The following is a 25,045-nucleotide window of genomic DNA, read 5'->3' on the forward strand; positions in this document are numbered from 1 at the left end:
TGCACACAAGATGCTATGCTATTTCATCAATATCATACCATGGATTCAAAATCTGGGGAAATAATCTGAGTAGACTACTTTTGTATTTTAGTCTGCCTGTCTGTCTATCTCTTCATCCATCCAGCCGGTGAGTTTCGTCCATAAAATTGACGTGTCCGGAGCACGCAGTCAAGACGCAGCGAAGCGGAGACGCAACGCACACGCATGCGGTGTAATCCCGGAGTGAGAGTATGTAACAGAATCTCATTTGTTTGTAGAATGAAAACCGTTTGGAAACAGACGCACTCCAAAGTTCAATCTAAAAGGGTAAAAATGTTATCTGGACCTCAGAGACGTCATATCGCTCACTATGCCAATGGAAGAGTGTATATGCGGTCGGGGGAGAAGCGAGGAAGCTGATAATGACAGATATTTGTTGCGACTTTTTGTTGTTTATGTACTACTTTTTTTTATTGTTTTCCTCTTCTGAAGCCTGGCACTCCAAAGCATTTTGTGTCCATGGTAACAGCCCCTGTTGCACGTCCCCCTTACGCGACATTTTACAAAATGATACAAAATGTACCTTTTCCCAAACAGAGCGTGTTGTTTAACAAACAGCCAAATGGCAACAAGTGGGTACATGAAATGTTCCATGTACTTTGTTGTTCTTGTTTGTTCACTCTGCGTGTTGCCTTTTTGTTGAATTTATTGGCAGGTTACATTGCGCTCTGCTATTATGTGACTATTTTCGTAGCCGAATGGACTTCCACTCCAAACTGTGCTGCGGCAAGCTTTATGTATGATGACAATTAAGAATGTCATGGTGAGATGGCTTGTTTCAACTGTGCGTGATGCGGGGCGACATGTTTGATATGGAATTTCCCACCAGCTGAGTAACAAGCGGGCACAGAACTGCTCTAGTGCTGCCCAGTGAGCCTGTATGGTGTCCAACGTTGCTCCCAAAGGACACGGGACAGTGTGGGACTCACTTAGCTCATTTACTGAGCACACAGTCATCATTTGGAGCAATTCCTCATTCTTTCCATTGACGTGACAGCTGTTGAACAGATGAAGCCGCCTGCAGCTGTTTGGCAACATGCTGGTTGTGCGTCTGAGGGACCGAGACGAGAGTGTTATGTGTGATCAACATCCTGGTCCGCGCCGCCTCAGTCAAGCCTGAGGTCATAACAGAATCAAAACAGTTTGCGCTTGTCTCGGGAGGTGTGTACTCCCTACTAGAAACCGTTCCTTTTTGCATATCAACTCTCTTGCAGACATAAATATATTCAAACCTTCAGATTGAGAAATGTTTTGACACCAGTGAGGAAGATAAGTTTGGTCTCTCTCCCAGGGACATGTTTCTATTTACACCACCTCCTGAAGAGGCGCTTAATCTTGTCAATGATTTGTGGTTTTAGCACCAAAATCCCTCTCTCCCCTCGCCCTCCTCTTTCTCACCCGTGCTCACTTTTATTCACTTTTCCCTCCCTCGCTCGCTTGCGCATCGCTCACCTCGCCCACAGGTGCACCGGCCCGTGCTGTACATAACACATGGAATGTGCATTGTGTGTTCACAGGTAAGGCTCAGGGCAGGAAGAGGGAGTGACCCTCGTGACAATAAAAGCGCAGTAATCACTTTAAATGTGTTTTACTGTCAGCTTTTCACAGATTAGAACCACAATAATCTATCCTCCTCCATCCATCTCATTCCGAGCTGTTATTTTTGGCACCACGATCCCATCTTTTTGGATTAGTAGGTTTGTAAGTGTTTTAGTGAGAAACAACAAGGCTGTGCAGCAAGGTATTTTCCCCGATTGTGTGTCTGTGGGGGATGCTCAACTGAAGCAGTTGTCTTTGAGGACAAGAGTTGAATGCGATCACTTCAAGTCCGAGTCAGCGTCTCTTGGGTTTGATTTTGATGCAACACAACTCGAGCCAGAACATGGCCTAATCCGCTACTGCAATGTCTGCGCGTCTGACGGCACAATCCAACTCGAAGGAGGAGGGAAAAGCTTTCGATGGAGACACTTCCAAAAATAACAACGTATAATGGACTGTCCATTGATGTACAGGCTTTCCAAGTAAGGGAAAGTGTGTTAATTAATTAATTATAATCACGTGTTAAATTTTTTTCTAATAAACTCACGCACTCATTTTGACACCCCTAGTTATTAATTGATCAAGCGCACAATGTTATATGAAATGTAATAAATACGTAAAGTTGCATACCCATGATCGATAACAAATCATATATTCGCACCAACGGGGCTGACACACCAGAGGATAGCGATCTCTTCATTCTCCCCCGTGGCTGAATATTGACTGATGAGTTTCATTTTCACCTATCACTTCTCTGGCTAATTTTACACATTTCAATTAGTCCCAGGTATTCTTGAGCCAGACTGTGATTAGAAGCTGCAGGGGCTTGGCCTTCACTGTCAGAGGTTTGCGCTCCACCATTCTTGTTCTCGCATGATCATCACGATTTTCTTGATGACGTAAGGACGCCGCAGCTGTCGTTGCAGCCGCTCTCCGTGGCTGTTTCGAGAGTCTCCCGGCACTGGGATGATAATCGGACTCCCCGAAGGGATAATGACATCTAAGCGGGTCCCTCAAATGGATTTAATCCCACCCAACGCTCAGTCCCGACAGGCACGATCACCTCCAGAGAAAAAGACGAGAATACAGACGAGATCAGACGGCTTGGTTTTCCAGTTGGTCAGGCCGCAGCCACTGTGATACACAAAGAGACAGTTAGTCAGAGTGGCTAGCTCACACACAAGCAGACCGGAGCAAACGCTACCACAGGTGGACACTTTGAAATACGGCAGTTGGCATCAGAACCAAAATGCTAAAAGTAGAAGAACTCGCAATATCTGCTTTAGGCTACTTTGAGATCACGTGTGCTTCTTCGCAATCCATTCCTTTTGTTTCACACGGTGCTTCGTACGCCAAAGAGTATGACTTACAGATAGTGTATTTTGGTACCCTGTAAAATACAAAACGAGCACTGTATGTGAAGTCAACTCAACGAAACTCTACTTCTTCACAGAAATCAAGCTTCCTTCAGTTAAAGGAGTCTCCCCAAACTAAGGTCCCTGTAGTGAAACTTGCTGACATACGGTGAGACCACCATGGGCTGAATTGCGTTGCAGAGGATTTATCCGCAGCACGGTCATCTTAGAAAGTGGCTTTACTTACTTACAATAAAGTGTATGGTAAAGCCGGGTGGTGTAAAATATTATCAAGGCGGCAGGTTTGTTGAAGAGGTGCTGCTTTATCTTGGAAAGGTCACAGCAGCATAGAGGAGGGCAGTTTGATAAAGAGAAGAGATTTAGAAGAGTGAATTAGTTCAGCCATGAAGGGAATTGAGCAGGTGACCCGCCGCTAAGCGGGGCGGTTTCAACATCTGTCTGTAGAAGTAGAACCCTATTAGTCTTTTGTTAAATGGGGTCTTTGAAAGTGTCCTTAGGTTAACATTTATGGGAATTTTTACACTTCAGGTGTAAACAATGGAACTAAATGTTGCCTGGGGCCCAGGATGAACTTTGTGGTCCGCTCTTGAGGAACTCTTATCTTTTAAACATCCTCTGATGGTGTCCAGATAGAGCCCCCCTCTATGCATGCACATATAAAAAGTCTACACACCCCTGTTCCAGTGCCGGATTTTTGTGATATGGGACCAAGAGAAATCCTTTCAAATCTTTTTCTACCATTGATGTGACCACTAAACTGTAAATCTACATGAAAAAAAAAAACAAGTTAAGTACAAATAAACAACGGAGGGAGGGAGGGAGGGAGGGAGTCAGAGAGAGAGAGAGAGAGAGAGAGAGAGAGAGAGAGAGAGAGAGAGAGAGAGAGAGAGAGAGAGAGAGAGAGAAACATGTATATATATATATATATATATATATATATATATATATATATATATTTACTTCCTCTCTTGAACAGATCTCACAGTCAATTAAGTTCATAGGTTATAATTCATATTGGTCTCATTTTTATAAGAAAAAAATCTGGCATTTGAAAGGGATGTGTAGACTTTTCATTTTCACTATACGAGATGTATGGAAGTTGAAAAAGCCTAGACTGGCTGGCACAGACACTCAACAAACATCATGTAACACATATTCAGTCACTGGTTCCAAAACGATGTCCTTCAGCAGACGCTATGAGCCGCATTACAACAGCTGTATTAAAGAAATATGTGTTTACAAATACAACGGTGCTCAGTTTTGATTGACACAGCCAAACAGATATAAATCTCAAGGATGCAGTGTGCAGTAGTGTGCATTGGTGGAGAACTGCACTGCATAATATTGAGAGATGCTCATATTTAGACACTCCAATGTAGCTAAATACTGTAACCAAAAGATTAGAAACAGCTCTAAGTATGACGCGGTTCAGTTTTTGATTTTAGTTAATTATTTTTTGCACATGGACAAAACAAACAACAATACCAGTAATAATGGAATAATTTTTGTGCAGGTAAGATCAGAAACTGATTTGCATATCTTTTATTGAAATTAGGAATGTCTTTGTTGAATTGAAAAAAAAGAGGGGAAAACCCTCTAAACGGCGGAAACAAGACGGTGTAAATAAACATGCAGATTCTATATTCATTTGTGTAAAAGCTAATCACTATTTAAAGAGGGGCGCTCTTTGTCCTGCAAAATCTTTTTTGCAGGACAAAGAGCTTTTGAAGGTTAGAAAGATTTGTGCTAACCCCATATGATATTTTAGTAAAAGACAGCCCTGAATTACTATACTTTGTGATTTACAAATAACACCAATAGAATTGGATATTTTATTACTAATATGTTGAATATGGCTTTTCCAACTGAAACACTCGTCAATCATGACTCCAGTATTGTTTTTATTTAAATATACCAGTAATAAAAAGTTAACTGATTTATTCCCATTGAAGGATAATTTGTTCAATATAAACAATTTTGAACTATTATCTAGGTCAAGGGTGACACAATCAGACTATCCATTTATGCACACAAATTGTTGTCTATCATGAATATATTCATGAATGAATATAATTTATAAACCATGTATGTGTAGTTAAAAAAAAACATAATGTAACATTTTCTGAAGTAAGATATTTTAATGAACAGTATCAAAGGCTTAAGATAAATCCGACCAAAATTCCTAAAGCAAGTTGATTATGATCAAATGCAGCATAAACTTTGGCAACTAACTGAAGTATGGCCATTTGAGTAGAATCTTTTTTTTCCTATACCCAAACTAATGTTCATACAGAATGCACCATCATTCTATTATTAAACCAGTCTAAACCAGAATCTTTGCCATAATTCCAAACTCTAAAATCAATAATATTCCTTTGATGAGAGATTTCCTCTGCGTTATTATATCTTGATAAAAGTAGATTTCTTGAACTCACTATAGTACGAATGGAGCTCTTCAATTTATAAAATAAGTAGGGAATGAGTGCAGAGGTGTAATTGTAGACCCGACGCCACAAGAACCCACAATGCTCCCATTTCTTTCCTTGTACCATAATTATTTCATATAACAGCCATCAGCATCTATAAATGGAATGCTTTTAGTAATCATGTCATATGGATAGACATGACACAGCAGTCAGGACAGGAATATGTCCATCGCGGGTGGCTGTTGTGTCCATGTTACAAATTTGGATTGCGAAGACATGAGCAAGTGTTTTAAAGTGGAAGTCAACCTTAGACATTTTTTTGACAATTATATGTTATATGTGACCTCACTAGTCTAAACATGACATTATGTTTAATATTACATTTGCGGAATATGAGTTATGCAGCAAAATCCAGCCATTTTTATCCATCTCAGGGGGCGGCCATTTTGCCATTTGCTGTCAACTGAAGATGACATCACAATTGCTCAGGGCTCAGGCAACGACCAATCACAGCTCACCTGTTTTCTGAAGCTGCGCTGTGATTGGTTGTTACCTGAGACACCAACAGTGATGTCATCTTCAGTTGACAGCAAGTGGCAAAATGGCCGCCCTCCTGAGAAGGATAAAAAATGGCTGGATTTTGCTGCTCAACTCATATTCCACTAACACAGGGCAAACAAAATAACACATTCAGACGAGTGGGGCTGCATACAACATGTTATTGTCAAAAATAAAATAAAAAATGGGTTGACTTCCACTTAAACTTACCGACTTTAGTTCTTCCACACCAAACTCAGGTGTGTATCATTACATTTGATTCAATATGAGATTTGATCTATTAAAGGTTGTGAGCACTCGCTAGATCCACCACTAGATTTCTCCTGCTCACCTATAAATCATGTGGTTGCATTAGCAATTGAATGATACTGTACCTACAAGTAGCCTGCAGTATGCGTGTGTTTAACTCGGTCCTTCACACTTCACAGATGTTGATGCAGGATTCTCTCCGCGTGACATCATTTCAATTAAAGGAGAAACAAAAGCAAAACAGCACGCCACATTATCCACACAGATATATGCAAAAATAGTGTCTGCTGTCCTCCTTTGTATCAAACATGTTAATAAATGTGAAAAATTCCCAACCTCCAGTTTTTATGTAAATACCAGCCTGGACAAAAAACTCAACACTTAACATGTAATGAGGAGAGGGTGATGAAAGTGTGTGAATGCTGGAGGTAGATAAGTAGCAGAATTGAGAGGAAGCTTTGTTCAAACAGACAAAATGATAAACTAGAGAGCGAAGAGGCTAAATAGAATTAAAATGAAAGGAAGAGAGTGATGGCAGCTTCAGTGCACTCTCTTTTTTGGAAGCAGACGGCGTAATGAAAGTAGATTGGTCGTGGAGTCTCGCTGAATGTGTGCTCGAAGGCTGTGGCTGCTCCGATTCACTGTGGGGGCTGCTTGAGTGGCTCCTTCCGAACAACGCACGCGCACGCCCTCCACCTCCGCACGTCGGCCGCATGAATATTTATCACAGCGCTTTTTAATGAGTTCACGCATCAAGACAGAGAATTTCCTTGATATGTTGTTGATATTGCATCGTTGAGCAGCTATTGCGGGTGTCCAGCTCGTTCCTTATCAGTATGCGGTGCAGTGACCCGCTCGCATCTTCCGGCGCCGAGAGAGGTCCGCCTCCTCAAAAGGCTACCACAGACCGAGCAGAGGTTTTCACATTGTCATGTGCCGTCCGCCTGGCAAATCAATTCCATAACAAAACGATCTCATAGCACAGATCACAGCTAAGGTTATTTTTTATGGCTTTCATTTGAGAGTGAGAGAGCGAAAAAAGGGAAACAAACAAATGTCAATTCTAAAAATGCATTCGGGAACGACCTTTCAAACCAAATTCATCATCTTCATGGAGTCCACATGTTCATAAAGCATTCCGCAGTTTGTCCTGTGTGGATTTATGACAGCGAGAGTAGTACATGTTGCTATAGGAACAGAGTGCTGCTCACTTACATATATTCAAGTCAGAATCGGCAGATTTTTCTTTTCTTTCGCCTCCTGGGCTCGTTTGGCTGACTGACAAGTTGTTGCGTGTGCATGTTTGTGGCATCCGAGTCATGACCTGCGCTCTAATAGCTGGACACTTGCAGGAATGTGCTCCCTTCTGGCTATTATTTTGTGATTTATCGCTGACATAAATTGGAATTTTAGAGCAGCGCCAATTACGGAGCTGTGGCCTTCTTTGTCACCTTACACTGCAAAAATATGAGCCATGTTGGCCTTGGCATTCATTAATGACTCACTTCATTGTTCATTTGGGCCCACTTAGTACCTGTTTTTTTTCCTGTTTGTTCCGAGTAACTACCTGAGACATTGTGTTCTTACCTAATTGCCCGATGCCTCGTTGCATCTGTGTAGCGTCAGAGTCATAAGAATATTATATTATATCATTGCTTTTGAAGAAAATGTGTCTTCGTCCTGCAGCAGCACGTGTCGCCTCTTCAAGATAGAACCTCTAAATTGTTTACAAGATGTCTACACTTCAAAAATGTCCTCAAAAAGTGGCCTTGAGCCTAATGGGGAACTTAAGAGAAATAAGTGCCTCTTCTCAAATTGGCACATTGTTTTCCCCTAAGGAAAATAGCACTTGAAGGAAACCTTTTATACATTATACTCAATTACTGCACGCTGAGGGCCTGATATACCAAAGGTTTGTGCATGCAAAAATGGGGGCAAACTGAGGTGGAAGCTGAGCTACTTTAAACTTGCCACACAGTTGCGGTCGGCATACTGTATGATGAAACGGGCATCATCAGTGTTATAAACTTATATTAAGGAATGACACTTATAACATCTTTTTGGGGGTTGTTATTGGAGACTGCTGGAGACTCTGACACTGGCTAATATTTTATACTATGTCCCCTTTAAATGATGTGGTGATGACCATTTTCTTGTGATTAGCTTTCCAGACGCCTCTGTGTTCATAATGCAGCGAGGTTTGAACCTTTAGATTATTCGTAGTTCCGCCCACTCCACCTCTGCCCAGGTTCTTGCTGTTTCTCTGTCATAGTAATTCTGGTATGATTTAAAACTAAAATGACATATAGTGTCTTAAATATGAGTTGCTGCACACAACTAAAAACAGTTATTATGGATAAAAAAAATGTACCGATCCACTTTATGGGTCAATTTGAGGCAACTTTCTGGGTTGTTTTAAGTAAAGGATCTGACCAATATTTATGAATTGTTTTACACTGAAAGACACATTTTTTGACCAATTGATTCGATACGAGCAACAACAACAAAAAAATACAATACTGATTTCAATACCACAATAAAAAATAAATAAATAAATTCTTATTAAATAATTTTGACACTCAACAATCAGGAAAACTTAGTAAAAGGGCAAACTATTTTTTTATTTTTTTTGTAAACATTAGATAATGTAAATAATTGTTCTGAAACAATTTCACAGCAAACCTTTTCAATATAAGAGAATCAGCAACAGAAACCTTTTTAAAGCGCAAAACAAAAAGGGTGAAACATAACATAATGTAACGTAAACTGCAAAACTGTAACTTTGTTTGTGGAGCAACATTTATTTGGGGATGTTGAGCTTTATCAGTCCATTTGCGGTGGATATTTTGCCGTGAACTGCCTAGATTGGTCAATCCCCGGACCGAGTCATGCACTGGGAGTGGCTCCTACCTCGCTTTACCAAGTTTTTCATTTCAATTCATTTCAGTTTTCATTTTGTTTTTGCCACCAAAGATAGGCTGCTAACCCTGACCATAACCTTCTGAGCATATGGGCTAATCAAGAATTTGTAGTAAATAACAAACAAACAAAAAAAGAGAAAAAAATGTACACATAGCAGGATACGTACTCGTGACCCCGCACTTATGCCTTAACCAATATGGTACGAGTTATTACTCATTCATTAGTGCAGAATTTATCGAGTGAAATAGCGCTAGCAAGAGAGTTGCCGCGCCTGGCAAAATATCCAATATAATGCAACTTTAAACATATCCGTGTGGGCTTTTAGCCTCTTTCTGACAATAACACAACAACATATTGCGTGTATAATGGAGACAAATACGCTTTGCTTAGAGTGCCGCGATGGACGTAAAAATAGATAAAGCTAACTGTTAGCGTCAGTGTTATGGATATTTTCTCAAGTAGCGTTTAGTGCCAAGCATTGCCATTTTAGTTTGATAAGTTTTGGTTTTGCCGGTCGCAGGTGTCTGGAAGGAGCGCTCGTGTCTGTCAGTTTAATCTGAATGAGGCTGTGAGACCAAAATAATGTAATATCTTGTATAATTTTTTTGGATAGCCCTAGTAGTTACTTTCAAAGTTTCCCCTGTCACTTTAATTTAAAACCATCAAACAAAGTTAACACTATGAAATCAGTGACAGCTTTCTCTTCAAATATGTTCACGTGGCGGTTGCGAGCGTTCCATTAAAACAGGTTGATAAATGGAATGTATACAGTTGTGTGTGTGTTAGTGAGTGCGAAGGTTGTGCCCTGCAGGCCGTTGGCCGGGTGGGGCCGATCTGCAGTCCACCCGTGTGTAAGTGATACGGCTGCTGTGTGCGCTGGTGTGGCTAATAGAGCAAATGGTGGGTGAGATGAGAGGGCTGGCTGACGGGGAAACGGGGTCATTTAGTGTCGTAACCTCCTGTGCGTCATCTGTCTTTGAATGCTCGCCTTTTGTGTTTCCGTATGACATGCGCATTGAATTGACTGTGGCACTTTTTAATGGGCTCATCTTTCTGAGTGATCGCTGGATTTACACAGTGGGTTAGCTAATAATCCTGCGTGGATGTGTGAGTGTATGACTGCAGGCTGCCCAAAGTGTGTGTGACAAGTAAGCTGGTGACTTTGGTTGCGGGTAAATATGTATAAAGTGGAGTGTGTTTCATATAAGTGTGTGTGTGGGCACAGGGCACTTTTGTGTGTTCACAGGCTTGTTTGCTAATCTGTGTACACTCACTGCAGTGAGGCCAGTTTGTGATATGTCTTTGCATTTGCACCATCTATGCCCATTGAAAGTTGCCTGTAGACAATTTAGTAGGTTTTCATAAAAAAAAAATAATAATAAATAAAAAAAAATTATGGACTAGATTCAAATTTTAAATAGAATTAATGACTAAATTAGTGCTTATCAAAATTATAAATCAGTATTCCCAGCCAGAGTGCAGTGGCACCCTAATGTGCTGTGCGAAATCATCAAGGGTGCTGCAGCAAATCGAATTCCCCTTTTGAAAATTACCATTCATTAATTACAAAATATTTATGCCAGCAGTGTATATTGACAGACATTATTAAATGTCCTTCCATCAGAGGATGCAATTTATGGCAAACCTTTGTATCCATCTGTTGCCATTCATTTAACAGACTGTAAAAAACAATTTTTGCAAATATTTTCAGAACAGACGAAGGCACGGAAAGGACATGCAAACTCCACCCAGGAAGGCCGAAGCCCGGACTCGATCTTATGTCCTCTGCAATGCGAGGCGGACGTGCCGCCTCTAATAAACCAATGACAGATACTTTTAAAGAAAGCCCTTTTGTTTAGTTCTGAGGGGAAAAAAGCAAAACAGTCACTCTGCAAAATAGAGACTTAAATTACAAAATAAAATACAAACAACATACTACAAATTTAGTATTCATTTATAATAAATGAACCAAAGTGCAGAAAAAAATGACAACTCCAAATTTCAGTCTTTGTTGAAAACAAAGTGAAATGAAAAATCTAATTAAATACATTAAATGAGTAAATCTTAATTATTAATTCAATTAAAAATTTACCTCAACATTTGCTGTATAAAGATATTACATGAAAAAAAACTAGTAGCACACCGAAATATACCTAATGTTTTTAAGTGAATGTGAGTAACTAACAAAAATAAGTAAATATAATTAAGAAGCTAAGGTAATATTTAAAAGGGCAAAAAAACCAAACATTTTTACCAGTGTTGCAGGAGAAGAATTACATCAGCTTTGTTTTCAACCAAACAGGCGAGATTTCACATGAGTAAAGTCAATTTGCATCATTATTTCAGTATTTTTGTTTGGTGGAGTGCCATCAGAATTTAATATTTTTTATTTTTTATATGTCAAATAGTTTTCTCAACAAAGGTTGGTAAATAACAATTGGAAGTAAGATGATAAGTTTACACAAAACTTTGCAGACGAATGTTTCAAGCAGCCAATTATATTTGGGTAGTTATCTTGATTGTGTGTGTATGTTTGACCATTTTAACTGTCCAATCACAGAATCCTAATGACACCTTGGTCTCGCTGTTCTCCACTCACCAAGAACCAGGAAGTAGCCTGCTAGCTAACAAACAAATAAGGAAACACAAACACAAAGCTCTATGACATTAAAAAAGAAAACAAAACTTCCGTCCATCCATTTTCTACCGCTTCCCATCCCATAAAAACAGACAAAAATAAAACAACACTTTTATTAATAGTTCAGTATTGGATTTTGCGACGAGACACATGATTTTTGAGTGCAATTCTTCTGGAGTCGCTGGTGGTGGAGTTATGAGTGACACATACTTCTTCACTTTATCACTAAATCCCTCCGAGAATACATTGGTGTGTGTTTGTGTGAGTGCCTCTGCAGTGAGTCTGTGCGTGTGTTGTGTATCTGTGTGTCCATCAACTGTGCCTGCATGTGAGTGCATGTAGGTCTCTTTTAATTGTTGCCATGGAAACAGAGTGCTGCCAGAGAAGTCCAGATTCAAAGAGGGCATCGCGAGCTCTCGCGCCCTCTCTGTGCGATTCTCTCTTTCTCTTTCTCTCCTATCCTTCCGTCGTGTCTGTCTTAAATGACTTTTTCTTTTTTCCTCTGCTGGCGTGTTCTCCTCTTTACTTTCATCTTTCTTGTGTCTCACCAAGGTCCTCCTTGGTTTACAGTCCCTGTCTTTCCTCCCACTGCGCCCTCCTCCCTTTCTGTCTCTTTCTGTCCTCATGCCTCTTATCATCCCTCCATAATTCCTTCCCTCCCACCTCTCCGTCCTTCCTGGGGAGGCGTGTGCAGTTGACTATTAACACAGGGACCTGTAATTAGAGCTGACGAACCCCCAGCAATTAGTTTTCCCTAAAGAAGTTGTTCTGTCATGTCCGCATAAGTCCCTTTATCTTTTTTCTCACCCTGTCTGTCAATTCTTGTCATTAACCGTCAGCCTTTTTGCCTGATTATTGTTTTTTTGGGGGGTTCTTTGTTGCTGCCATCTGCCTCCTAAATGCGTGAACAAAATGCAGTCGACAGACACAATGCAGCACATTTCTAAGCAGTTACGCCACTACTGTCCTGGGTATCTCAGCCCACAAAGCTGCAGTGAACATGTTCCCGCCTACTGTACACCTACTCTGATGATAGCTTTGCTGTTAGGACACATTTACTTTAAGGACAAAAAAGTAATGGGAATTGCACCTTAATCAGTTAAAGTAATTAATCCAGCCATGAATCATTTTGGACCCCAATTTGTCATTTTAACAAGGTCCGGCCATTCATTTGCTATGGCGCTTGAGCCGGAGCCTATTCCAGCTGACTTCGGCCACACCTTGGACTGGTCATCAACCAATCACAATGCACTTAAGGACAAACAACCATTCATATTCACATTCACACCTTTTGCCATAGTCAATTTTTAGCAAGTTAACATGGGCAACATAATGGACTGGTTGACAGTCAATGACAGGACACAGGACGAGACCAAACGTTTAGAAGTTGGCCATGTGAGCGTATTTGTTTGTATGGAGACAGAAAAAGAAGATGGAGGGGTAGAACCGTTTAGAATGGAATGTGAAGTGCAGCGCTAAAAAAATGGTAAAAAGACTACTTTTGTTTCACATGCAGGGGTGGAGTTACGTGTTGCGGAATGGTGGCAGCGGCCACCACTGGACAATCTCCGGCCATCCTCACATCAAAGGGATGACTATGTGGTGCAGATGATTAGTTCCACCAAACTGCTTTAGATTGACTATCTATGTAAATAAGTGTTGATACTATAGAACTGCACACAGAATCTGTGTTAATTTTGACAATAAATTTTAATTTAGTTTTAGTTATAGTCGTTTGACTAAAATTAATTGAAGTTTTAGTCATAATTTAGTCATCTGATTGTATTTTAGTTTAATCCAATTATAGTCGATGAGAATAAAGAGCAATTTTAGTCAATGAAAAAAATTAATTAACAGTTTAGTGGATATTTTCCTTCAGCATACATTTCAACTTTTATAATGAAAATTATAACACACCTATTTGTAACTGGAGTTGAACACGCAAAACACATTTGCAACGGTGTCTCTATTGATTGTTTCAATGAACAATGAATGTTGAACTGACAATAATACAACTTAGTTTTCACCTAAATAAAAAAAAGTGCATAATTGCTTGTGATTAATTGTACAGCTGCACAATGAATGCAAATATGTTTGAACATTAAATAAAGTGCAGTGAACATTTCGGTCACTGTTGTTTTCGTTTTAGTCATTGACGAAATTGTCAGTCAATTTTAGCTGTCGTTATCGTCTCAATGAATTTCTTCTATTTTAGTTTTTGTTTAGTTTTCCTCTAAAAATTAGGACGAAAATGTTTCGGCTATGAAATTATCACTGCACAGAATATGAAATAATCTTTTCATAAAAATGTGAAATATTTGATACTTGTTGGGAGTATTAATCAAGATGATTATTTTCCCGCCTTAGTAGATTAACAATGTAGCTGAAAAGTTATTGTTATCCACATTCATGGCTTCATGAAATAAAATGTACAGTATACACGTACACCAATTTTGCCCAATACCCAAGCAGGAACAAGTTAAGTAAAAGTAGTAAAAAGCAATATTTGAATTGTGAAGAATTAAGAGATGGTTGTATCGTTGTGCTTTTTAGATATAATTTGAATGAGCGAGCCGTCGATCGCAGTGTTCAAAATGGTGTCGGCCGTCAGTTGTGTCATTCTGGTCACCCCAATGAAAAAGTTCTGACGCCGCCCCTGTTCACCTCAATAGCATGTGTTGTAAAATAAGAGCAGTCGGAACTCCACCAAGGCTGAACAATTTCTCACTTGTGAAACCAATGAGTGAACAGCTAAACTGAGCATTAATAACTTAAAGACCATGTAAGTGGAAACTAAAAAAAAAGGATTGTAAATTTGACCCACTACAGCGAATTATTGTTACCAAGCCAAGCTGTAGCGATGAGCATCAAATGTGAGAAACTAGGCCAAAAGGGTGATGATGGCGATTTAAAGGTGGGAGTGGGAGGATCACACATAAATGGTTGTCAATCACTTCATGTCAATTTTAGCATCAGGCACTTTATCAGCAGTTTTTTTTTGCATTCAGTCAGGATCTTGGGATATCTTTTTCTTTATATTGTTCTATTCTGTGAGAAATGTTCCTTTCTCGTATCGGTTCCTGTCAAGAAGCTGGTATTTTATTCCATGGGAGAATTTATGTCCTCCATAATACATAGCAGAGAATTCCACATGAATTATTGATCCCTGAACTGGTTCTATGTAAACTATATGGCATCATATCATGTCGGCGTGTGTTTTTATGCACTATTCATGCATGTCAAGTGTGACCGCTTCTCTTATCCTGCTTTGTGTCTTTCTGGCTTGTATTTCCACAGGGTTTTCTCCGTTTCCTTCACTTCTCCCCATCGTGTCTCTGGACAGACATTGACATGCACTAATTCACATAAGCCATGTAGCCTCTCTGCAATCCACTTTACTCACTCAATGTTGCATGTGTGTGTGTTCACTTCCATCTCATTCTCCAACCGCTTTATTGTTAACTTTCTTGATTCCATTTCTTAACCTTGGTTTTTTCTCTCCATACTCTCGACAGGTATTTCTCTCCCGCTTCTCCACCATGCCTCTGAGCGGCTGCCCCTCCCCCCTTCGCATCCATGCCGGGGTCTGCACCTTCGCCCCCTCCGTTGTTCAGGAGCAAGGGAGGCGAGGCCGACACCTCCATCCATCCCTGCCTCCGCTGCTGCACTGCCACACCGTCTCCCTTGGTGTCCTTCTCCTTCTGCTCTGCCTTCTTCACCTGCCCCCCGCCTGTCACTCGCGGAGAGAGAAGGGAGGCGGCGGCCACTACATCCCCATCCCTCCTCCCCCTCCGCACCACATGGCCCTTCCCAACATCCTGCGTGGCGTCAGCATCGCTGTCGTCCTGGTGGGCAACTCCAGTGAGATGGCGCTGGCCGGGGCTCGGGAGAAGGAAGACTTCTTACACATGGCGCCCAATGTCGAGATCCTCACCATGAATGAGACGGACCCTAAAAGCATCATTAAAAGCATCTGTGACTTAATGACGGAGCATTGGCTGCAAGGTGTGGTCTTTGGAGATGACACGGACCAGGAGGCCATCGCCCAGATCCTGGACTTCATTTCGGCCCAGACCCATATCCCCATCTTAGGAGTTCGCGGTGGTTCGTCCATGATCATGGCTGCTAAGGTAGGACACAATTCTTGTATCTTGGGGCTGTCTTACATAATTGATGGTTAAGTTCTATGGAGGGCCAAAATAATAAATAAATAGATTAAAAAATACAGAAATAAAGAAAAAATATTAAAAAAATAATAAAAAAATGGATATTAAAAATACATTTCAAAAATGAAATTTAAAAAAATTATAAATGGAAATAAAAACAAAATTATATATATATAAATTAATTAATTACTTTTAAAAAAACAGACTCAAAATTCTTTTTTTATACTAAAATAATTATATAAATATAATTAAATGTCAATCAATAAATAAAACCGCTCTGCTCTCATTTTTTTTTTTTTTCTGCAGACGCTGTCAGCATGAAATACGTCATGAAATGTGATTAAAATGAGGGGCGGTCCTAAGTGTGTCTTATGTTGAACTATTTGCCTATTGGTTGATCAACATGTCAGTCTATGTTGGACTCTGCCCATTCCACAGCAAGGGAGAATTTACACACACGAAATGGAGCTTGTTGTTTACAGGAACTTGTGTGAAGTTGTCGAGCAACTCAAGTCGCAAGTTGTGGTGACAGCGGACAAGATCGTCGTTCATTGCTGGGGCACTCCAACCCAGGACACACTTAGGACCGCCCTCTCATTTGAATAACATTTTATGACGGATTTCATGCTGACAGCGTCTGCAGCATGAAATAAATAAATAAAAAAGCAGAGCATTTTTATTTATTGACTGATATTGAAATCTATTTATATATTTATTTATTTATTTCCACATTTATATTTATTTAGAATCTTGTTTTTAAATTTTTTTTTTATTTATCTATACGTAGTTGCTTTTATTTCCATTTATATTTATTTTTGTATAACATTTTTGAATTTTATTTTTATATCAGTTTTTATTTTCACATTTATTTACTTATTTATTCATTTTGGCATTTTTAGTCCTCTTTTGATACCTTGTTGTTCTCTAGTGTGTCACACAGTGTGTAGTGCCACATACTATTTATGGAAAAGTGGTATGAGGTTTCTTGAGCAAGGCATACGGGTTTGGAAAAACAACCTAAGAACACGATGAGTGTATGAGTCGAGAAAAAAATGCTGGCCCTGGCTGGCTCGCTAACTCAACAAACAACACTTGAAGCATGCTGTTGACGTTTCAATTTAGCCTTTCGGAGGAAAACTAAGGTGTCTAATCCAATCCTTGTATGAAGTAAATATTGATCAGCCTGTGTCTAGAGACTTTTGCTCATATTTGGTCTGGATGAAGGCCTACTTCATTATTATTTATTGTTAACCTATTCATTTCTATTTCTGTATGCAAGACCACTCATGCATTGCAACCTGAGGTGTGAACTTGATTTGCAACAATTTTTCTTTCATCAACACGCTGCCTCATTTTTAAATACGGATGCAGTCAGTCAGTCAGTACCGTTATACAGGCAGACAGACACACAAGCAAAGCCCAATGTTTGACTTGAAAGTCAAACAGCTACTCGCAATGATGCCAAAGATGGGATCATCTGGAGATGAACAGAACAGTGAATTATGCTTAACCAAGTTATTAGACCTTGCCTAACGGGATTTAAAAAAAGAAGCTTTATCTGTGTCCGCCTGGATCTGGACTTTGAGCCCATTCCTCAAATTCCTCATTCATTTAATACTTGCACAAATCCATCTGCTTGAAATAATAACCAGTGGAATATGCTGAGTATTGTTGCTCCGTCTGCTGACAGTCTGCTGGTTGGTCTGTGATTTTGTTGCCTCAGGGAGTCTTTTTTTTTTTTTTTTTTTTTTTTTTTTTTAAGAGCTCAGTATTGTTCATTCGGAAATGTCATCATCATTGCTCTTTTTTTTTTTTTTTTTTTTTTTTAAATATATATATATATATATATATATATACACATATATACATACATATATACATATATACATACATACATACATACATTTTTTTTTTGTGTGTGTGTGGGTGAGTATGTGTGTGTGCGTGCGTGCGTGCGTGCGTGTGTTTGTTAGCTCACCAGAAAACCTATTAGAAAAAAAAAATCTCATACCGTTCACCTAAATCGAACACCAGGAGACCCGAGGGGACCGAAGAAAACCAAGGAAGGTGAAATCCAGCACCGACCAGACACCCCCCACCAGAACTCCTCCCCAGCCCAAGAAACATCCAGACCCCAACAAATCCAAAAAACATAAAATCAGGGAGGCCTCAAGAGACCAACGGAGAGACCGAGAAAAGGAAGGAAGGACAGACGAAGCCGCGTGAGATCCGAGACACCAGCCTCCACCGATTCAATAACCTGAGGAGGAAACAGATTGTGTCTGAGTTTCGGTAGATGCTGGTGTGGTGGATCTGGCATGCATGAAAATCTCCACCAAAGAGGGGAGCCGTCGACCCCCGCTGGAACAGAGCAAGCGCAACACCTCAGGGCCCCCCAGGCCGCGGCAGCGCCAAAGGACGACCCCCGGGCCCCACCAGGGCCACCGGCCGGAGAGCAAACCCAGGAGCAGGAGCGCCCCCCGCCCCAACACGGCCCGCGCCCCCGGCCCAACGCAGCAGGACGGGGCACTGCAGGCCCACCAGGCACCCCACCGGCCCCCAACCCCCGCCCCCCCCACAACCCCCCGCCCCCCATCCACCCCCGCCACCCACCCCAACCCAGCCCCAGCCGCCCCCATGCCCCCAATCCCCCAGACACCCCCCACCCCCAGCACCCCCCACCCCGCAACCCCCACCACCGCCCCCCCCAACAAAGCCGCCCCCCCCCCCCCCGACCCCACCCCGACCAACCGGCAGCCCCCCAACCCCCGACCCCCAGCCCCCGGGGACCACCCGCACCCAGGCACCGGCGCCGAAGAGGGGCCGGACAGCGGAGCGGAGAGGGCAGCCGCGCCCACCCCACCCCCCGCCGTGTGGAAGGACGGAACACCGGGGGCAGAAGGGGGAGATGGGGGCACCGGAGGGCGGCCGACACCCCCGAACCCCAGGCCCAGCGGGGGAAGGCCCCGGTCGTCACCCCAGCGTTCTTTGTGAAAATTAACCCCTGTTACTGAGTCCGCCAGCTCGCGGACTGGCGAACTCTACCCCTAAACCGTGAATGTGACCCCACCCAGTGTATATACAAGTGTGTGTGTGTGGTGCATTAAAATTAGGAGCAGGTGAACCGGAGCCGATGGAAATGATATTCCCACGCTCCGATCCACCCGCCACCCAAGCATGTTGCTGAGTGTATGTGGTGCATTAAAAAAAATAGATAGGGCGGGGGGGGGGGGGTGGCGACACGGACAGGGGACCGCAGCACTGCTCTATACTGCGGCCCCCAACCGATGGCACCCCCACAAGCCCCCCCCCACCCACAAGTTGTGTGGTGTATTAAAATTGGAGGGGAGTTGTAGGGTGAAGACGGTGTTTCCACCCTACCCCACCCCCCAAAGTGTGTTATGTGCCCTATATGTCTATAAAAGTGTATTGTGCAAACCTAGTGTAGTGAGTTAAGAGGTGTGACCAGCGGGGCCCCCCCCAACCGGGCGGGGGCAGGAGGCGCACCGGCCCACCAAGCCCCCACCCACCCCACCAGGACCCCGGCGGGCATATGGGACCCGTCCGGCGGGGCGATAGGGCTCGCCCCCCGGATACTGGGTCCCGCCCGAGGTGTCAGGACGCCCACCGGAGCGGGGCGGGCACGACACCAAACCCCAGCCACCCCCGCCGGCCCCCATAGCACCGAGACCCGGGCCATGGATGGAGCCCCCGGCCCAGGGGAGGGGAAGGACGGGCGGGGAGAGGCGAGGAGGGAGAGGCAGCAAGGGGGAGGAAGGGGGAGGGGAGAGGGAACCACCGGGCACCCCGGCGGCCCACAGGCCCCGAACCGCGTCGCCGGGCCCAGAGCGACGGACCGCGCCGGAACGGCGCCGCCCCCGACACCAGGGAAAGCCCCGCAACGCAGCACCCCCCAAGAGACCCAGGGAACGGCCAAGACGCAGCCGCCACCCAGCAGCCAACAGAGGGGCAGACCCGCCCACTCCCCGCCAGGGGGGACAGCACCCACAGAATTAACCCACTGGCATGCCGTGAATCCGAATATCAACCCCTGGTGCCCATCGGAGGTGAATCCGCTCGATCCCGCTGGCAGCAGCCGGGTTCCTGACTATAGAAACACAACCATTAGTTACAAATTGCCTAATACAGAAACATCAATGCAAGTTATAACGCTGCTGTGGCTCTCGCTAACAGGCAGAATTAAAATCCAAGTTTAGGTTAAAAAATTCTATATACGTAGACCATGTTTCTTTAAATTTTGACATTTGGTTTTTATTTGAGGCAGATATTTTTTCCATTAAAATATGATTTATGAGGAGGTTAGACCATTGGTCGATATTCAAAGTTTGTTTATTTTTCCAGTTAACAAGAATTGTTTTTTTTGCGATAGTAAGGGCTACAAGTATAGCCTCAGGGAGTCTTGATGCATTTTCACCCACTTCCCTGCACTTTTGGTGCCATCAGGTCCAGGTCATCAGTTGCACCAACACACACATGAGCCTTAGTGACAAGTCGAGGTCAGCAGCTGCCACTGAAGCTTGTGTTTCTGCCCCTTTTCATTAGAGAATTATGGAAAGAGAGGGAATAGCACAGTCCTCTCATTTTTACAGCCATTTTGTTCACAAAGCAGTTTTCACACAGCCTTCGTATTCATGTAGGACAGCCTCTGCCTTTTTCAAATACTTCTATTGGCTGTTGATTAATAAAAGCAACTTCTTAAGTGATGAGTCTGTCACTTGAGAAATAAAAGACCCCGTTAGGGTCTGACCAGTAAATTTGTTTTAGGCAGATTACAATATTTGGCAGAACAGAAATGGCGATAACCGATTAATGGGCCAATTAATTTAATAATAGGTATAATAAATCAACATTTTTTGGTGATTGATTTCTTTCAACAATTAAGATATGAATTTCAGGCAGCATATTTCACAATACCTTGTCCTTTAGTACAAAAATCTGCAATAATTGGCAGCATTTTTTTTTTTTTTTGCAGGGATTTGAATGTCTTTATCTTTGTCACGTGTTGTAATGTGTTAATGTGCTAAAAATAAATGGCAAAAAAAAAAAAAAAATTATATCGTCCGATTAAATTAATCGGTTGATTAATTGTTTGGGCTCTAATCAGGTGTATCAGATGTAAGTAGGATGATTAAACCAGTAAAGGGGCTACTAATATGACAAGCATACAGTGGTATTTTATCTTATGAGTGCATCAATGTAAGAGTTTTTTTAGTTACTTTTTTAATTTAAAATTTAGAATTTAAGTTGGGGAGTGAGCTTCAGATATGCTTAGGGGTGGGCACATCAATGGATTGTGAGCGTCCATCATTTGGCAACAGTCGAGACACCCTTGCACCGTCGTCAATCCGTCAATATTTCAAGCGGAACCAAACTGTAATCGTCAATCTGTTAACGTTATTTTAACTGGGCTTCTATCATTGCTAAATTACAGCCACTATTTTAGGACCGGCAGTAAACCTCATGGGTGAAGCTTGTCAATCGTTAGTCGGTCAGCATTATTTAAAGCTAGCTTCCGTCATGCTAAATCACATGACATAGTGTCTGTTACTATTCTTTTCCTCACTAATGTCGCTACATATAGTATGTGCACATGGTTGTAACTGCCAGGAATACTTCCGCACAAGGCCAATGGACTCAATAGAACCCCTTAGCTGTTCAATGACCTGCCTGACGTAAAATGGCGCACTGATGGACCGTTTAGCTGTCTAACAACCAGGCTTGGGGAGTAATGGAATACATGTACCGCCGTTACGTAATCAGATTGCAATTTTTTTAAACTGTATTCCATTACAGTTACAGGAAAAAACATGTAATCAAGTTACAGGTACATTTATTAAAAATGGGGATTACTTTGATGTATTACAATTTTTACGATGAGAGAGACTGCGACAGAGAGAGAGAGAGAGAGAGAGAGAGAGAGAGAGAGAGAGAGAGAGAGAAGGACAGAGTGAGAGAGAGCGCATGCATGCCTGCGCAAGTGGGACCGTTGCTACATGTCGGGGAGGTGGGAACGAACTAACTGACTAGTCGTGTCCTCCACACGCGGGCAGTTTAAAAAGCTTCACGGACGGGAGGAGAAAATGGCGACCGGTATTTACTGGAACTTATTCGGAGTGAAAGTTTGAGCTGAGAGTCCAGCGGCATGCGCTGTAGCTTCTTGCTAGCTAGCCCGCTAGCCTACAACCATAATGTGAGTTACACCTTCCAAACAAATCAATATATACACGGTTAAACTTGTGACTGGGATAAAAGTTCGTTTTGCAGTTGATGTCCCACATTGTCATCTTCATTGGATGACTATCTATCTATCAAACTGTGAGGTGTGGTTGCTTTCAGTGACAGTTCAAAAACAGCATATGGCCTTCAATCAATCAATCAATCAACCAATCAATCAATCAATCAATCAATCAATCAATCAATCAATCAATCAACCAATCAATCAATCAATCAACCAACCAACCAACCAACCAACCAATCTATAGCCTAAATGCTTTTTAATTACACAAGGATTTTTGCTATTTGTAGGCTGCCTGGGTCCCTATCACCCCTGCAAATAGCAAGAAGGGCAGATTGTATAGAATATATATTGTGCTGATATTTATTTTTATTTTGTCTTCATGAGCATACTCAATATTGGAGTAATCCAAAAGTAATCCAGTTACATTACTTTACGATTATGGTACTTGGATTATGTTACTAACTACATTTTTTTTAGCAGGTAACTTGTAAATGTAACTGATTACATTTAAAAAGTAACCCTCCCAACCCCGCTAACAACAATGCCTGAAATAAAATAAACAAACTGAGCCCTTTTTTTTAATTGAATGGGACAAACAGACACATACAACATGCTCACACTGAATTACCACGTGACAAATCCCTTTTATACACCTGGTACTTTCAGCACTTGATTAAACATCCTCAGCCACTATTAGGAATAAGTTATGTGTGTCTGTATAGTGTTTGGTGTGGTGCCGTCACAATAGGCATTTGTATTGTTATTTATTATCGTAAGTCCGTACAGTCTGAGTTCAACAGACAGAAGCAAAGAGTGCTATTTTGTGTCAAAAGGCTTAAAAAGCCTTCCCCAGCCACCAGCAGAGCCCCCTTCTCATGAGAGCTTTCTACCGCCGTTACCAGGACTTGCGAAAACTAAGACAGGGCTGCATTAAGGCTTTGTCTCCAAACGGATTTGTGTCCGACTAATGGGCTGAGACTGTGCTCTGGCGTAAATAAGATAGGGGAGGATTGGCAGAAGAAAGAGAGAAGAAAACATCGGGAGAATGGAGAAATTCAGGCAGTGAGGATGAAATGCAGTGAGGAAAATTCCGAAGGATGTCATGCGGGTGCAAATGCCAGATTATTATTATTTTTAAATCTATATAAATCTTTTGAGAGCGAAAGTAATATTAAACTCAGGTGATGTGGTTGCATAAGTTTACACACCCATTTGTAACTGGGGATATGTATTATATATGTATTAGGGGTGTCAGGCAATTGAAATGTTTAATCCTAATTAATCGCATGAATTCAATAGTTAACTCACAATTAATTGTACAATTTATATCTGTTCTAAATGTACAATAAAATGTACAATAATTTTTTAAGTTTTCATACTCTTGTTAACATAAAAGTGGAAAAAAAATGTTAAACGAATAGAAACATGGCAGCATCTTTTAGTCATTGAAAAAATGTACTGTACTGTAAAAAAAAGAGTGTGTTATTGGTTTGTGTTGAGGTCATCTTTCTGCCACTAGATGGCATAATTGCATTTGTAAGACATTGGTGACAGCTCAGTGCATTTTCTTTTCCTATTAAGAGCTATCTAATCTTTAACATGAAGTAACTTAAAACTTTAAAATTGTAAAATATGACTTGACCCCAGTCTCCACAAATATATGCATTATTATTCCATTTATTACTGCTAAATTTTGACGTGGACGTATCTGCTGCGTTGCGACTGGACTTCCCCCAGTACAGGCTGTCTAAGTAAGAGGCGGTAATTGATCGCGCGTTAAAAAAATGAGTGGGGTTGAAGGAACTTTAAATTAACTCAAAATGAATGCACTCATTTTGACACCCCTAATTTGTATCTTGGTGTAATTTTTTACATTACAAAAAACTGCCATTTGTTGGAGTTAAGACTTTTGATATCCACTGTTACTGTTTGCAAGTGAATATACATACGTACAGTATATTAAATGATGAGATTATTATATCACAGACATACAGTATGGATATATTCATACTGATACATGAAAGACTTTATGACTCAGTGTACACATTGGTAATTGTGCACATTCATTCAACCATTTTATATACTGCTTATTTTGTTCAAGGTTGTGGGTGAGTTGGATCTTTAACCAAGTTGAAACTTCTTAATCTGACGAAAGGCGAAATTTACCCTTTAGATCCTAAGAAGAGTACCAATAGAAATCCAGTTTGATAAATAAAAGTTGGAACCAGAAAATTGCACAATAATAAAAAAAGCAAACCAGCAGAAATTGACACACGAACTCCTTGGTTGAGGTTATAAGAAAAACAAAGAGTAGGAGTTTAGGAGAAAGAGTATTTGCAGTAAGGAAATATGGCTTCAATCCATCACACCTCAGATGTACACGCACACACACGCACGCACGCGCATGCACGCACACACATTTTTGAAGGGCAGAACCTGGTATTAGAATTGGCAAGACAAATCTGTATTTTTATTCCACACGGAAGGGAGGGAAAATGACGACATAATACAGAAAGAATATAATAGAGCACTCAAATTTGCATTATGTGGAGAGTAGAGAAAATTGGGAGAACGGTACAAGACGGTTCCCTAAAATATATATCAAGCATGGGATGACTCGAGTCTCATGCCAGGAGTCAAATTGAATTACTCTAATAGTTTTGACTCTCATGTTCATCTCCAAGATGTATAAAGTTAGAGACTTGTAGCCGTTATGAAACAGAAAACAAATTCTTCTCATTTGGCATTTTGAACAAGTTAATCAGAAAAAACAGGGGGGGCAATTATTCCAAAAAACAGATTTTTTTCTTTTTTTTTTTTTAATTTTTTTTTATTATTAGTAAATTTGTAATTATTTTTTTTTACCTTTGAAC

General features: G+C 41.4%; 1 protein-coding gene across 6 annotated transcripts in view; it reads left to right on the forward strand.

Moving 5' to 3' along the window:
* grin2ba (glutamate receptor, ionotropic, N-methyl D-aspartate 2B, genome duplicate a) overlaps positions 1-25,045 on the forward strand; it is a 149,089-nt gene that overhangs the window by 35,168 nt on the left and 88,876 nt on the right. For all 6 annotated transcript variants that reach the window (XM_086067020.1, XM_086067029.1, XM_086067005.1 and 3 more), the window contains one exon: positions 15,263-15,877. In XM_086067020.1, the coding sequence (XP_085923146.1) occupies positions 15,263-15,877 (615 nt within the window). The remainder of the gene's footprint in view (positions 1-15,262; positions 15,878-25,045) is intronic.

This window comes from Leptonotus elevatus, chromosome 1 (assembly GCF_054856555.1).
Source record: "Leptonotus elevatus isolate MCC_2025b chromosome 1, RoL_Lele_1.0, whole genome shotgun sequence".
NCBI lineage: Eukaryota > Metazoa > Chordata > Actinopteri > Syngnathiformes > Syngnathidae > Leptonotus > Leptonotus elevatus.